Source organism: Macrosteles quadrilineatus, unplaced genomic scaffold (genome assembly GCF_028750875.1).
Source record: "Macrosteles quadrilineatus isolate MER2022 unplaced genomic scaffold, UCM_ALF_1.0 Scaffold_8__2_contigs__length_117827958, whole genome shotgun sequence".
NCBI classification, from domain to species: domain Eukaryota; kingdom Metazoa; phylum Arthropoda; class Insecta; order Hemiptera; family Cicadellidae; genus Macrosteles; species Macrosteles quadrilineatus.
In genome coordinates this window covers 34831279-34848232 of record NW_026542601.1, presented here as the reverse complement: position 1 = coordinate 34848232, position 16954 = coordinate 34831279, and the positions used below count along the sequence as shown (strand labels likewise).

At 33.5% G+C, this 16954-nt stretch overlaps 1 protein-coding gene across 1 annotated transcript; it reads right to left on the bottom strand.

The window, feature by feature from the left end:
• Positions 1-886: 886 nt before the first annotated feature.
• Positions 887-13229, bottom strand: LOC129000721 (protein draper-like). The gene is made up of 7 exons (XM_054427695.1): positions 13158-13229; positions 11541-11618; positions 9932-10061; positions 5157-8005; positions 4666-4745; positions 3014-3157; positions 887-1893 (listed from the first exon to the last, which is right to left on the bottom strand). Exons 1-7 carry the CDS (start codon positions 13163-13165, stop codon positions 1838-1840), a joined length of 3345 nt encoding a protein of 1114 aa, XP_054283670.1. The 5' UTR covers positions 13166-13229; the 3' UTR covers positions 887-1837.
• Positions 13230-16954: the final 3725 nt, after the last annotated feature.

Below are 16954 nucleotides of genomic sequence, written 5' to 3'. Positions count from 1 at the left end.
TATATACCCATGTAGCACAGATGGTTGGGCCAACGTTGGCCAACTGTGGGACAGTTGGTCGATGGTTGGTTGGAGCTTCCACAACCAACCAACCGTTGTCCAACTGTATATCTCGTAGTTGGGCCAACCAATATTTACAACTGTGGACCAACATTGGTTCATTGTTAATGAAATACATTAATAAGCATTTCTGGGTATCATACATCAAGCCAACCGTTGTCCAACCGTTTTTCACTCCGTTGGACCAACAAAAGATACTTTTGTTGGACCAACGATGGTCCATAGTTGAGTTTTACACGACTTTCATTCTCTGCATCTAGCTTTCACAACATAATTATAATAATGCAAATATTTTTTTAACTAATATTCTTTAACTTATTTGCAACAATTTAAGGGGAAAGAGTAATTAATCATATAACAGTCAATTATAATAGCATTAATAATCTAACGGTAATTAAATAATCTATATTCAAATACCGGTATCCTCTTTAACTCCCCCCAAAAAAATAATAACTATAGGTCGGCCGCTTAGAAAACGACCTCCTCCAGCATTGGTTTAGCATTAGCGCGCAGGTCGTTTTCTAAGCGGCCGAACTATACTTATGATGCCTTAACAGATTAACAGAATCTTATTATACTGTGTAGTATCAAAATTGTTTTAAGTATTGCGACCATTGCAACTGTCGGCTACTCTTACACCACTTGAAAACTCTCTATTAACAATCACAGATAGCTCAGTGGTAAAGTAAGAGGCTCATAAGTCGAAGGACCCGGGTTCGAGACCCGTCTGGGCCAAAAAATTTTGTTCTAGCTTTTTTTCAAAATTTGTTTTTAAGAACTATTTAATCAATTTACTCAACTAATAATTTTGCTTTTCAGACTAAATCTTTATTATTTTGTGTTAAATACAACGGTTGGTTGGATATCAGTTGTGTTATGGTTAGTTGGCCATCAGTATTTTTGGATGGTTGGGCCATTGTTGGACAATGGTTGGTTGGAAAACAGTTTAAAGAGGTGACATTTCTACCGTTGGCCAACTGTGTGGCTCCACAATTTACCAACGTTGGCCCAACCATCTGTGCTACATGGGTATGGAGCTACCTCAAAAAGGAATCTTGAAAAACTTAGACAATTCAGAAGCAATCTATCAGAGCTATGTTAAAAATTAACAAAAATTATTCAGCAAATAAAAAGAACACTTTAAACGTTCAAGAACCCTCACTATGTATGGCTTATATGTTCTTGACCATTTAGTGTTTGTCAAAAACCAAATTTTAACCGTCAAATTAATGTAAGCAATCATAACTACGACACACACAACAAAAATAACTTTGTAATTGGAAATCATAACTAAGAGGTTTGAAACAGACTGTCAATGCAAATATAGGAATAGTTATAGACCTGTCCGTATATTCTTTAGAATAATTAAAATGGTTACCTCAGTTTAAGCATTAGTTTTACTTTATTTAGTGCAATTCATGTATAACTATGTATACTTATGAATAAACTATGACTATGACTGTCAATGACAATTAATTTTTGTTATAACATCACCATATAATTAAAGCAAAGGGGGTGGGAGGGAAATTTGAGTGTGAATGGACATTTTGCTCTTCCCACATCCTGCTTGACACTCTAAGTGGTGAATTGTAATGAGGTAATGAATTTATGAGTTGTAGTTGTAAATATTTAGCCTATAAGAATATTTTGTTATTTATGTAAAGACTTGGATTGAAAACTGTAACCCCTGACTTTGTCAATGATATGTTATGTATCTTACAGCAAATAAAGATTGATTGATTGAGGCAAAGTTGACCTTTAAAAATTGGTTTGTACGCTACAGCTCTGATTCTTGTGTGGCATGCTTCTTCGGCAATCTTCTTCTTTTCATCTCTGAAAATTGTATATCAGTTGAGTTATTAACTGAAAGTTATTATGAAACTGGCTTATAGTTTCACATCACAGCTGTAATTCAAACAATTAATTATTTTAATCTTCTCCTTTTCTGGGGGTAGTTTTCAAAACTCTCTGATCTTAAATTACAGTATTTTTTTTATGAATAACAAAATTATATTGTAATATATGTTTGATAAGCTCAGCAGTTATTTTTAGACATGGTAGTTGTAATCGTATTGCAAAAACTTTATTTAAATTTGAATTTAAAGATAAACTGCGGAAAACCATTAACATGTAACTTTTTGGCTGTTCATAGGGAAACCATAACCAAGTTCTTATTATTCAAGAGCTGTTAAACACATACAATAATTCGCCAAGTCAGAGAAAAGTTGTACAAATGTCATTGGAAAGTCTTTTAAAATTGCAATAATTGCATAGAAGTTATTCAATGAGTAACAAGGGGAAGTCTTAATTGTCTGTTGTAAAAGTGTTTTGTTAGGCTGTTAAGTATATTAAAACCAGTAATTAAAAAAGCAGTTTACTAGGACTCTCTAATGCATGTAAGTATAAGCTTAACACATTCGCTGCTGAAAACCTTTAAACAGGCGCTCGCCAATTGTGGCGAGGCCCGGGCGGAGCCCCGACGCGCTAACTGAATCAGCGATCGCTATTGGTATTGAAATATCTCAGTAAGACGAATCACAAAAGAGCAGTGGTGATTGTTCTGCGTTACTCCGAAAGTGGACGTAGTTCACTGAAACACCCAAAGGTAGGGATCTTCAATAACCAGAGTCTTTGTAATACGGCTCGAACTGAGAAAATCCCCGAAACCGGGACAAAAGCATTGCCAGACGGGATTTTACGGGAAATCTTTGTACCAACCTACACCAGAATAAAGCTCGCATTATAAGCTACAGGCTGGTAAAGATTACAACGTTCCCCCGACAATGGCTGAACCACACTGATCCGGCAAACAATGCAATGCGCGCTCCCCCACCGGTGGACCCCCCGCTCCTCAGCTGAGACGCGCGGGGTCCACCGGTGGACCCGCCGCATCGAATGTGTTAAAGCATGCATTTATAATGTAGGCAGCAGTATAGAATGTTTTCTAGATTACCTTCCTCTAACTCTGTCTTCATGTAGTCCACTTTTCTGTTCCTTTTCCAGCATTTATGAATTGGAAAGTAAATAACTGCAAAGGTCAGAAGGAATAATGACAGAAGTATGTACCAATAAGACTTAGTCATCTCGAGAAAGAGATCTGCAACATGAGGATGAAAATGTACCAAACATTGTAAATAATTGGTAACTACCACACGAAGATAGTCCGATAGATGATTGCAACAACTGTAATTGTATAGGATAGAAAGTTTACAAATTTTCAAATAGTTATATGGTACTCAATACCATGTAGTAATATCATGTATTACTTCTTAACAGTTTTATTACTAGAATAATTTTTCAATCTTAGCCTTGACTAAAAAACTAAATGTAACTCTATAATTGAGTTTCTCAACTACAGCCAACTCATTTGTGTACTGTAGTTTGAACTATTTTATCCATGGGATAATTGCAGACATTTTCCATCACAATCAGTAAAAACGATTTCAAAACCCTTTAAGATCTAGAATATGATTCCCTCCTTGGTGAAAATACTATATCCTAAATCATAGCCGTAAAACCCAGCCAGCCAAAGCTGGAAATTCACAAATAAAGAAATATCAAACTTTACGGTGGTCACAACAAGAAAGTACAAACCCTGAAGGAATAACAAAAAATAGTTCATATAGGGGGTAGTTAAAAACAATAGACACGTCTGAGGTGGTGGCTAAAAAGAGAGGACAGACGTACTTAATTTATTTTTTTATTCATCAAGCATCCTTTATGATTGACTTTGTATTAAATTGCAAGTAATGAACAGCAATGAGAGCACTTTTGTAAATCTTTTGATTAATGTTTCTACATGCAATAGCCTCTCAACAAACAACAAAAACTAGACATAGGGACCTAAACCAACACAACACCGGACATGCATCAGTCTTCACCCTTCCAATCTACAAGCTATAACTTCGCCTAGAGAAAGAAAACCATTCTATAAAGGAGCTAAATACTTTAACCTCCTTTCAGGACAACTTAAATAACTTAATAATTCAGCCTCTTAAAAAAAAAAAAAAAAAAAAAAAAAAAAACTCACAGACTGGCTGCTGGAAAGATCCTTCTAGACTGAGGAGAATTCATCAAAACATGACTTATAGTTCTTTTAAATATGATTGGTTGTTGTAATCAACAAAGAACCTGTGAATCCTATGACACTATACTGTTATTCGATGAACATGTAAAAAAAGTATATTGTCTATAGTCTATGCTGTTGTAAAACGTGAATTTATAAAAGAAATTAGAGGGCAGTTAAGTTTACTTACAGAACACTCCTAAATTATAAGACATCTTTGTCAGAAGTAAAATAAACAATGCAACATTATTCTTTTCACACAAAAAACAAGGCGGTAGACAAGTTTAATTTTTAATTAATGAAAACTATCTCCATAATAATCAGCTGACAAATTTTAAAGCTGGCAAAATTTAAATTTGATGTCTTCCATCACAGCAGGATCTGTTTTGACCTGAGGATAAAAAGATCTAACTTAGATACTACCATTGACTATTGGATGTTGTATTAATAGTCAAAGATACTACCTAAAATCTGGTATTATGACTAAAATACAGTTTTATACATGAAAATAGTCTTAATTTAGTTGGACCGAAACTTACCTAAATCCACAAAATTTACTGGAGCCTTGAAACACTTTCCAAAATTAATCTGAAGCTCAAAACTCTCACCACAGGAATCTCTGTTCAACATAAACACTTGTTAAAAGAAAAGATGGTAAATGTACCAGTCAAACTATTGGTAATCATTACAACAACAAAAGAGTTAAAATACATAATCCAAACCTTCTTATTCATTAATCTTAATGACAATCTATTGCACCTAATACTAATGTTTTACTTTATTTGAAATGTTTTATAGGCAAACGTATAAAGGGGCAGAAGTGATTCTATGTAAAAGTTAGACACACATTTTTGAGTATAGAAATAAAACTTATATGAACCACTTGGTTTTCTTTTTAAAGTCTCTTTGGTTCAATTAGATCTACTAAGCGGACCTAAATAGATAATATAATAATATTTTTTTTATGCTAATAGCTCTGTACTAACAGTCTCATAAGGCACAAGTAAAATGTAAAGTAAAAGAAACTCACCCAAATGTTGCAATTGAACGAACACACCAATCAGATTTAAGTTTATCTATCTTTAGGAACTCTTCAAAGGACTCCTCAGTCATTTTTTCTTTTACAATCAGAGGCACATTGTTTATTTTGAGAGTAAACCTCGCCAACTTAACATAATCTTTGGTACTGGTTTGATGAAACTCTGTATTTGTAATTTGTGTTGAATATGTACTAAACTCACTAGATTGATAATCATTTGTGCTCAAATATTCAAAGTTATATGTGCTATAATAATCGTGTGGGCTATCATAATCAAAGGCAGTCACATTGTCAACCATCATTTGTTCATTTTCTGTTGTAGATTCGATGGTCGATTCTTCATAATCTGTACTATTGAATTGTAAGTAGTTCAATGGACCGAAATCTTCAGATCTTTTAGTAAATTCTCCTGTTGTCGATTCTTCATAATCCATACTGTTGAATTGTAAGTAGTTCGATGGACCGAAATCTTCAGTTGTTTTAGTAAATTCTCCTGTTGTCGATTTGAGTGTCAATTCTTCATAATCCATACTATTGAACTGTAAGTAGTTAAGTGTACTGAAATCTTCAGATGTTTCAAAAAACTCTTCAGTAGATACCACATCTGTAGTAAAAGCTGTTTCAGTTTCACTCCAGAATGTTGAGTCAGTGTTTTCTGAAACTTGTGTGGTTGAATGAAACAAAATATCAATGTCTTGGGATATTATATCATGCTTGAAATCTTCCGTTACACATTCTACTTCTACAATATCATTGGAGTCTTCAGATGTGTAGTTAAAAAAACAAGTTAGATTGAAAATAGCTTGACTTGACTTCTGCACATACTTAGCTATCAAAATTTTGAATAAAGGACATTCCAAATCATGAACAATAAGCTGACTCGAGCAACCGGTTGATATAGAAATATCCCCTGTGGCAAAACACTGGTGGTAAGAGCTTTTTACATCAGTACAGTTGGACGAGTTGCTTGACCCTTCAAAACCCAAGAGACAGCTACAAGTTTCTGGAGCAGAGCAGACTCCATTGAGACAATCTTCAGAACAGTATGGCTCACAAGAGAACGAATCTTCATAATTCTCTGTGAAGCCTGGATCACACTCGCAAGTTTCAGGATCTACACATTTACCATTAACACAGTCTCTTGAACAATAAGGAGAACAGTAGCTTGAATTACCAGTAGAGTTGACAAACCCTTCTATACAAGTGCAGGTGTTGGGAGCTGAGCATTCACTGTTGACACAATCCTCTTGACAAACTGGGACACAAGATTCATTTCCTAGATTCTCATAGCCCTCCCAACAATGACAAACTTCTGGAAGAACGCAAGAGCCAAACTGGCATTCAGAGCAAACCGGTTCACAAACATAAGGACTGAAGAAAGCATACCCAGCAAGACATTCACACACCTCTGGTTTAATACAGTTACCATTAATGCATCCTAAAGAGCAAACTGGTTCGCAAATATGTTCGCTTTGTTTCCTATATCCATCCAGACATTGGCATACATTCGGCTTTGTACAGTTGGCATTCACACACGGTAAAGAACAGTGAGGTTCGCAAATATATGGATCATCAGACCAGATATATCCGTCAAAGCAAATGCAGATTTCAGGTGCCATGCATTCTCCAAATATACACTCTTTTGAACAAACTGGGTTGCAGGAGTATTTGTCATGGTGATCCGCTTCATAGCCGGCCCAGCAAGTGCAGACTTCCGGTGACGTGCATTCAGAATTGACACACAATTTTGAGCAAACTGCTATGCATTCATATGCATCGCTTTTGGTGAAACCGTCATAACAAGTGCATTCTTCTGGTGCAGAACAAAATCCATTTTCACACTTCTTGGAGCAATACGGATTACATCGGTTTGGACTTATTTCATCTTTAACGAATCCAGTGTGACAAGAGCATTCATTAGGTGCAGTACAGTCTGAATTGATACACTCATCACAAACTGGTTTGCATTTTGATCGATCCAAACCTTTCTCATAGCCTTCAAAACATGAACAGGTTTCAGGTGCTGTACAGTTAGCATTTGTACACCCACCAGTGCAGACTGGTCTACAGACGTAGACATCTGAGCGATCCAGTTCATATCCGGCGTTACAACTACATATTTCAGGTGCGCTGCAGATTCCATTTTGACATTTCTTGGAACAGATAGGAACACAAATGTAGTCGCTTTCTTTCGTGTAGCCTTTGTTACAGGTGCAGATTTCTGGTGCTGTGCACACTCCATTTTGACATTCCTTCGAGCACACAGGTTTGCAGGAATATTGATCTACCTTCTCATATCCTCTGTGGCAAGAGCAAACTTCAGGCTGGGAACAAATTCCGTTTTGACACGGCTGGCTACAAACAGGAGTGCAGTTGTATCTATCCATAGGGTCAATTTTGTATCCGAACACGCATGAACAGGTTTCTGGTGCGGTGCATTCTCCATTTTGACATTCCTTTCTGCAAATCGGTTTACAAACTTCTTGATCTTTCTTGTAGCCATCGTTACAAGTGCATTGTTCGGGTCCGGTACACTTCCCATTGCTACATCCCTTCGAACAAAACGGGATGCAAGTATACTTGTCCGAAGCATCTTTTACAAATCCTGGATTGCACGAGCAGGTTTCTGGATGTAAGCAGATGCTGTTGTGACAAGGTTTGCTGCACACTGGAGTACAGACGTACTGAGACTTGTATGAGTAACCAGAGTTGCAGCTACATGTACTTGGCGCTGAGCAAAACCCATTGATACAGCTTTGATAGCATATTGGCTCGCAGTTACCATTATTACTGCGAAACCCATCACAACAGAATTGCTCTACGTGTTTATCTTCAACAGTCTGGAAAAAATAACGAGTATAAAAAAATTATTTTTTATTATTATTTATTGATTTATTAATTAGATTAATTTTAGTATTTTTGTGTATCAGTTTGGGCTTGAAAACAAAATCGAGAGGCGATTGTGATTCATTTGGTTAGGGTAACTGCAAAACCAAAGGGGGGAAATGTAGAAATGTCCACCCACAGCCCTACTTCAGGACCGAACCCTTTTGTGCTTTAGTTTGGACACCTACTGCCCAAATATCCTGCTTCCCCACACTTTTTAGTTACTTAAGTATTCGTAATAACAGTTTTTTTTTTGTTCTTTAACTTGCATGATTCTGCTAATATTATGAAAAAAGTTAATTAAAATTGAAAATACTGTTTTATATACAATTAAAAAGGTTTTTTTTATATATTGTATTTTAAAAGTTTGTATTTGTACAATAACTTGAGAGTGCAAGAAGAGAGAAAACCCCATTGGTTCAAAAATTAGGTAATATGTATTTCACCCCCCTCAAATGCTACATGCCTCTAATTCACTTGGACTATGTATGTTTCATTTACAAATACAATCAAACAGCGTTGGTACAGTAGTTATACTCCTTACTGAATTACTTTAACAAATAATAGTGTTTATTTTAAATAAGTTACTAATATAAATTTTAAAATATATAATAACTTATTATTAATTACTGGCATTCTAATGATTGTCATATTTGATGTCAGCCCTTAAGCAACAGAAATGTATCCATCGTCTTCACAGCAAAGTCAAAACATGGCAGCAAATAATTGACCACAGCCGAATTGAGTATTAACAAGGTTGAAAAAATCTAATAATGGATACTGAGGAAATTCCTAACTGCAAGTAAATACAAAACAGAAATACAAATTCACTTACATTAGCATTAGTTATACAAGATTACAAGATTAAAATTAAGTCTTGAGGCTACTTTATATAGTTTAAAAACTTAAAGAGATATCACAACCATATTTGGCATATTATTATTGGTAATAGCATTGACTATTGGATTAGTCAAAGGTAATATTAAGCTACTTTTTTGTGTACATGGTAATTGGATGTGACATATAGGGAGTAAGTTGAAAATCTTAAAGGTAAGCATAGGATATGTACATCAAATTAAAGGTCTTGATAAACTTAAAACGATGCCGCAAACCGGGTCTCAAATGGACAATCGAGTCAAAAATTATTGCTGTTCAAAGATTCATTGAATTTGCAATGCTATTTATTATATGCTACCTCCTCATGGTAGCACCCGTTAGTAGACAGAAGAAAATTATAAACGTAAGCATAGGTTGATACGCACATCATATTAAAGGTCTTTATTAGTTGAATGCAATGCCACAAATTTGAGCTCAAAAGAACAACTGAGTAAAAAACTGCAGCGGTTTAAAGATTCAAAATGGCAGATTTGAGAAATCTTTGAACGGCTGCCCTTTTTGATTTGGTTGTTCATTTGAGGTCCGGTTTGCGGTATTGTTTTAGTTCAACAAGACATTTAATTTAATTTACGTATCAACCTTTGCTTAACTTTTAGATTTTCAAATTACTTTACTCTCTATGGGCTGTCCCCCATTTGTGACATCCGATCATCATGTACAAAAAAAGTAGCTTACTATTAATTAGTAATGATATGCCAAATTTGGTTGTGATATCTCTTTTCGTTTTAATGTTATAAAGTAATCCTAAGACTTAATTAATTGTCACCCTGTATATGTATTCTTTCTTTGAATAATATCATTGACTATACACAGGGTATAGTCAATGATAATATACATAAATTGTATGATTGTGGTTTTTTTTTATTATGTACATAAGCAAGTAAAGAAATAAAATGATTAATTAGTTAATTTAAACTGTAAAGAGATAGATCCGAAAATTATTATCATTAATTAACACTGTTTCAGAATGCTGAATATTATACCTTCGTACGTTGGACTTGTACATTCTCCCAATATTCATCTCTACATTTTTTAAGCCTCAAAAATCCACATCTCCTTTTTCTAGTCTTTCGAACAGGTTCATATCGCCACTCTGTTACTGTCCTGTATGTTCTGAAAATGAGTGCAGTAGGTTTTTGTTAATCATTGGCACTGCACTATACAATATGTTAATAAAGTAGAGATATCCCCTTTGGAAACCCTCACGTCTTTCATGCATATCAACTATTACAGTAGGGTATTGAAAACTAAACGATCAAACAAAACTTGGAAACACACTCTCAGTTATTGGCTCATTGGACTATGTTCTAATTGAGTGGAAACTGGTTACAGGTAAATTAGGGCCACCCTCAAGCTTTCGCTATACTCAAGCAACCTATTCCAAATCTGAGACCAACGTTATTCTTCATCCACTACTATTTTAGCCCGTTCCCAACCCTAAACCTTAAAAACACATTGTCACATAAACGTACAGCATTGTCACATAATTAAAAAAGTTTTTGAATGAAAATTCATGTTCCTGCCAAGTAAAAATGGCATTCTGTGATTAGAATCCTATGGCCTCAGTCGTCAACCACTATTGAAGTTTATCACCAGTTGACAGACAAGAGTAAAATGTTTGTACATAGAAAACGTGCATATGGGGAACAGGGAGTTAGGAGGTGGTCTTCAACCTTTACACAATGTTTTCTTAGGTGTAGTGCAACTGCTGTTGTTTATTAATCTCATTTTAAACAGCAACCAAAGTTGAGTGTGATTCACGATGTAAATGAACAAGGGAGATTGCCAGACCAGGGGACATTCTCTAAACGGCTATCAAGAACTACTGTCCTGGAAGTCTGAAACACATGGATCTGCAAGCAAAGAATCTTTAAATTCAATCAATGTCACGATGGAAACGTGTGCTGCCATCTGGCCCCATAATGCAAACCTATATGGCCTCTGGCGAACTACTACATTCTACATACGCCATTTGTGCTCGTGTTGTACATCAAAACACTTTTCTTCATACTCATCTGTCAACTGGAAAAAGTAATCAAAAGGAATTGACCTCATTCCTACAGAAAATTAACTAAGCAGCAGGAGATTTGATAACATTTTAAAAACTGTTATCAAAATTCAAAAACTGTCAGCTGCAAAATTGTGTCATTCCATACACATATAATGCCAGTACGTGGCGAGGGGCCTCGTTGAGGCGTACAAGCGAACTGCAGATTTATACGACAAAACGGCCCCAATCAAAATGTTACAGATTCTCATAACCAGGTAGTTTTAGATGAAATTCATAAAAAAATCACAAAGCCTTAAGACATCAGTATGAGGTGTTGGTATTTTAGAAAGTTTCTTGTAAAAAACTGTATAAGTTGATGTTTGCTAACAAAAGTGTATAATTTCATTCCATTTTTTTACATAAGCATAAGGCTATTTGAGTTTGTGTATTTTTTTAAAATAAATTTACTTCGTTTAATATCATTTCTAAAGTGACTAAACTACAATTTAAATCTGATGTTCCTCAATGTGTATAAAAATCTTGTGACAGACACTGAAAACATATTTGGATTGCAGGTTTGTTGCTACAAGGGTTTCACTTACGTTTTCCATCGTGTACAGACAGCATTGCAGTCAACGTGGCTAGTATGTAGAGAAATCGCCAGAAAAATCCATATCCACCTAAAGAAAATTTTAAAAACTCAATACTTAGTAACTTATTTTTATTAATTATTTTAGGTCTACACCCTTGAACCCACTTGGCTGTTTATAGATTTCAAAGATGTTAAAGATATAGTTAAATAATAGTTATAATGTCAATAACTATTACAGTATTTTCTAAAAACAGCACTTTTGAACCTTGGATGACTAAAAGAACATAAATGATACATGTTTTGTCCAGTTCAAGACCTAAAGTTGCAAAAAATTTCAGAAAATTTGACTCAGTGGTGTTTTGGATTTACTAACAGATACAAATGGCTACAAAGACAGAGACCACATCATTTTATGAAATAGATCCTATACGGTATTTTCGTAACTTAACTTTCAATCAGTTTAATTTTTTATTAATGAATGGATAAAATGGTACTAGGATAAAATGTTCCTAGTAGCAAAGTTTTCCAAAGTGTACACTGTCAGAGACAATTTGTCTAAAGTTCCAAACACAAGCCGTAAAATCTCTTTCATCCCATTTTATCGCACATTTACACCTGTAACTGCATATAAGCAACGTGTTTGTCATAAATATGAAACCCTTTGCCTCTGTCGTTGTTTACCAAAACATTTTGTCATTATTTTATTTTCTCTGTTAATACCTAAAGGTATTTTATTGATGATGAAAATTTATCATAGGCCACTACTTTTCATAGATGAAATAAAAGAGGTCTGTTAACTAACACTGTTTATTTACAGCATATAATTTACTTCAAGTGGTTTACAATATCTGCATATAGTAACCCTTTGTATGGAAACTAGTTTTGGTTCTTCTGAACCATCATCAGGCCTCAAGGTGTCAGGTAATACCTTCATTTGAAGATCGTTAACAGAGTTCAATTAATAAAACACGTACAACAGTTTTTTGTAACCTTATGTCTTCTCTATGTTTTTGTGTTTTGTTATAAAGTCCTGTATGTTTTATTTATTGGACTCTGTTAACGATCATCAAATGAAGTGATTGCCTGACACCTTAAGGCCTGATGATGGTTTATAAGAATCGAAACTAGTAACTAAAACAGCAACAAAGGATTACTATTTGCAGGTGATTGTGAACCATTTTATAAGTAAAATCTTTGACTATTAATACAACAACTTCTGTATCCAATAGTCAATGGTATAATACAATAGTCCAAAGAATAACAACTCTTAGAAAATACATTTTACCTTTGAGAGAAAAATAATAAATATGGGATAGCATAAGTGTAAATCTATACTACAATTGTGTTGAAAAAATCTTTGATTTTATTTTTGCAACTCCACAAACTAAATATTAAATCAAGTCCCCCCCCCCCCCCTATGGTATTGGCATTTCTTTTGGTCCTTCTGAATATGATCCCCTTTCTAATGATTGTGCAACCTGATTCTTATTTAAAGACAATTATATTTTATTTTATTTTGTAGTTCTACAAATATTTGAGGGAAGACACATTGAAATACGATACGAGTAATTGAAATAAATACTTGTGATAATTAGTTTGATAAATAAATATATAAGGAAAAACTTACTTGTCCATTTGGAGTGATCTCTAAGCAGGATGGAAGATTCTACCGGACATCATATCATCTGTCCATTTATCAGATGACTAATAATCAGCTGTTTTGTTATCTCCAGAATTGTTACACTGTAGCCTAGCGCTTTAGAATTTAGCAACAAATTTACAAATATGATAATTTTTATCAAACTACATGCAATAATAATATGATTGGAGAATATATATACTTAGGGTAAAAGTTTATGTAAATGGGCAAACAGTAGCTACCATTCCTATAGAGACAAATTTAATTTCATGACTTATTTTTAAAATCTCTTCAATAGTTACCAACAAACACGTTTTGTCTGTGGCTTAGTTCAATTCACTTAAGTGGTGATGAAATTATAATAACCAGCTAGAGACCAAGCAATATTTACCAGAGTTCCTTGAAACCACATTTTGGAGAGAAAAAAGGATGACTTCATTTAGATTTAAATAAAATCTGTGTGTTTTGAAATGATAACCAGGATATCCAGCCCACAGAGAAAAGGAAAAATTGTACATGAGTTTTGATGACTGAGAAAGAGATAAGACTGGTAAAAGAAAAAGGTAAAAATGGTTTTCTTAGAAAGGGTTGTGTAATTGCTTTTTCCCTTATGGCTTCCGTCTAATTAATCCTTACCTCAAACTATTCCGTTTTGTGCAGTCTTTGACGTAATTAACCAACTAACGGTGAGATCTATACAGTAGTATATAGATTAGAGTAGATATATACAGTATTTAAATCTCTACACATTTAGCCATTGATAGCACTTAATTTTAATGAGGATTTACAACTGGTAGAAATAAATAAAACAATATTCAATAAATGGTATATTTTGTACTCTTAATGTGTGATGTACCTTGGAGAATAGATCAAAATCGTGAATATTTAAAGAAAATCTCAAACCTCTTTCTCTCCCATTATTGTCAGCCCACTAATCAGATTTTAGTGGAATTTAATAAGCGTGTGGAACAGGTATGAATCCTGTGTTTTAACATGTTAAGCATATTGAAAAAATTTCTTTAATAAAATGGATGTAACAAAGAAGTAAAGCTAAGTTCTCATTGGAAGCAAATACTTTTAAAGCTTATACAAAACACTTAACTTTCAAAGCTCAAAATAGATATTTTAAACAAAAATGTAAACAATTTGTCTCTAAAATTAGAAAAAAATATTTCTTTTACCGGGAAAGAAAGAGATTATACAAAAATATTTTCTCTTTTTTATATTGATCCTCATTTAAAAAATAATTTCATATCTCAACACTTTGTACACAAGTTAATTGTACTAGCTAAGTATTATCTTCGACTAGTTGCATCTTTGTTGTACACTAACTAAAATAAAAGCAAGAAAACAGTTGACTTACTATTTATTAGAATAATTGGGGAAAAATGTTACTAAATGGTCTCTTTAAAAGGCATATGTTTGAATATCAAACTACAAATCGCATTGATCTACACATATTTTTACAAAACTAACACAAATACAATACTTAAAGTATAAAACTAAATCTAGGCTATGTAAAACTATTCACACTAACTAACTATTCCTGAAACTGACTAGTAATAGTTCATATTTGATTTGTACATATTTTAAGCTTATGAAAGTGTTCATTAACCTAAGAAATTTTGTTCCTGTAACACAATATTTGCTATTTTTTACCCTTCAAATATATATTAATATATTATCCATATGTAACTTGATAAAATAAATCAGTAGGCAAATTGGTAGATTCTGTATTGATTGTTTGACATTAAATCTTAAAAGTAAATAGAATACGAAATAATTGTATGCTTGCCACCGACCAGTTGACAATGCTAATTTAATTAACAGCTGTATGGCAGAGCATATTTTCTTTAACACAATAATATGGAGCATAAAATATTCACACAACATAACGTCTATAAGGACATAGACTAATAAATTAATTTATTTTGTAATTTTGATTTACCAACATTAGAAAATCTTTTACATAACGTTTTACACAATTGAAAAAAATCAATAATATAATGTTGAAGCGTCTACTGGTACCTATAATATTTGTACATTCGACTTCAAGAGCTATAAGGATATCAAATTGTATAAGTTAAAATGCCTTACTATGATTTGCAAAATTGCACTTGTAGTTACTATGAGTGTTAGAGTAACACTAAAGATTATTGTTATATTTTATAAGCTGCTATTTTATCTTTTAACAATCTGTCAAGCTCTTGACTTTAATCCTTTGCGCAGGGATTATTCACTGTTTAAGTTACAGGCTTCCTATTTTTCTCAAGTTTTCTCCTTCTTGTGAAGACATTGATCTAATTTAAATTTGTATAGTTTTAACCACCATAGTTTATGGCGGATGCGCAAAATAAAAAATGAATGGCAGGTAAAAAAGTTATAAATGCCTGAGTTTACGGTAACTCATAAAGCATTTACTCATTCTGTCAACTTATACTTGAACCGTTCACAGTTTATTTTATGGGCCTCTACCACAAAGCTGCCCATGATTTGCACACCAGAACTGACCATTAGTCAGCTGATTTTAGTCCGCTGTTATTATCAGCTGTTTTTGTTGAGTTAAAACTTATAGATCGTTGTAAATGAACGCTCGGTAGTGTTACTCTTGGTATTATAATATACTCTAACTTGCAGTATAAACGAACATTTAAACAGGGGTTTTCACAATTGAGGAACAAAATAGATCTAAATCACAACTAATTAGTTTTAAAGCATAAAACCAACTACATGCAATCATAGAAACTAATCCCTGACCTTTTACTTAGGTATGTACTGTACATAAAACTTCAGAAGGCAGAATCTTGTACAACTATTTTATTTTTATAGTCTGGATTGTAGTTTGTACTATTAACCACGACTGTATTTAGCATTTGGGCACCCCTAGGCCCAATAACTTATTTCCCTCTAGTCTTGAGTAACTTTCCTAAAAACCTTTATAAAAAAATAATCAGAGACACCACTCTACGATTCACATTTACCATCAGAGATTCTTTTAGCAATTTACTATGTTCTTTGTGAAACAAAATGTTGTTTTTAAAGCAGTTCTAGGAATTTTATTTATTAACCCTTCCCGGACGGTCCGTTATGTACACAGACAGGAAAATTAATAAAAAATATATTTTTTACATCTGTAATCTTTAGAATGTTGTAAATAGTTGACCTATGCAGCACTTTTGTCCAAAATATTTTTTTAATTTTTTTTATAGGTAGGCCTATATATTATTTTTTTTATTGTTTATTCTTATAGAAAAACATTCCTAGTACATCGGTTAAAGATATAATTGAATAAAAGACCGTTTTTACAAAGATTAATGTTGTTATATATAACCAACTATAACAATAGATGTTGTAATAATCGGCGGATATATATGACTACCGTCCAGACAGCCAAAATACCGTCCGCTATGCACAAAATGATAGAGGATATATCCGCCTATAGTCCGGGAAGTGTTAAATAAATGGGGAAAGCTTAAACGTTTGAGGGACTGAAAAACAAACTATCCAACCTGCAGGCAGAGCATTACTGCAGCTCCCAAGGGCAAAATATTCCTAAAGATTTCTTTTACATTTCCTCCATTTTTTTTACAGTTAAATAAAATCTTTAAAATATAAATTGGCGTTCAATGAAAGTTTAATAATTCAACCTTAGCAGGAAAACTTACGCTAAAAACGGTGATTGTTTAAGCAAGGTCCAGTTTTACCAACCTAACCTTATCATATTAATAATATATATACACACCACAACTACTAAATGGAAGCCTTAAAATCTACGCTTGACTATT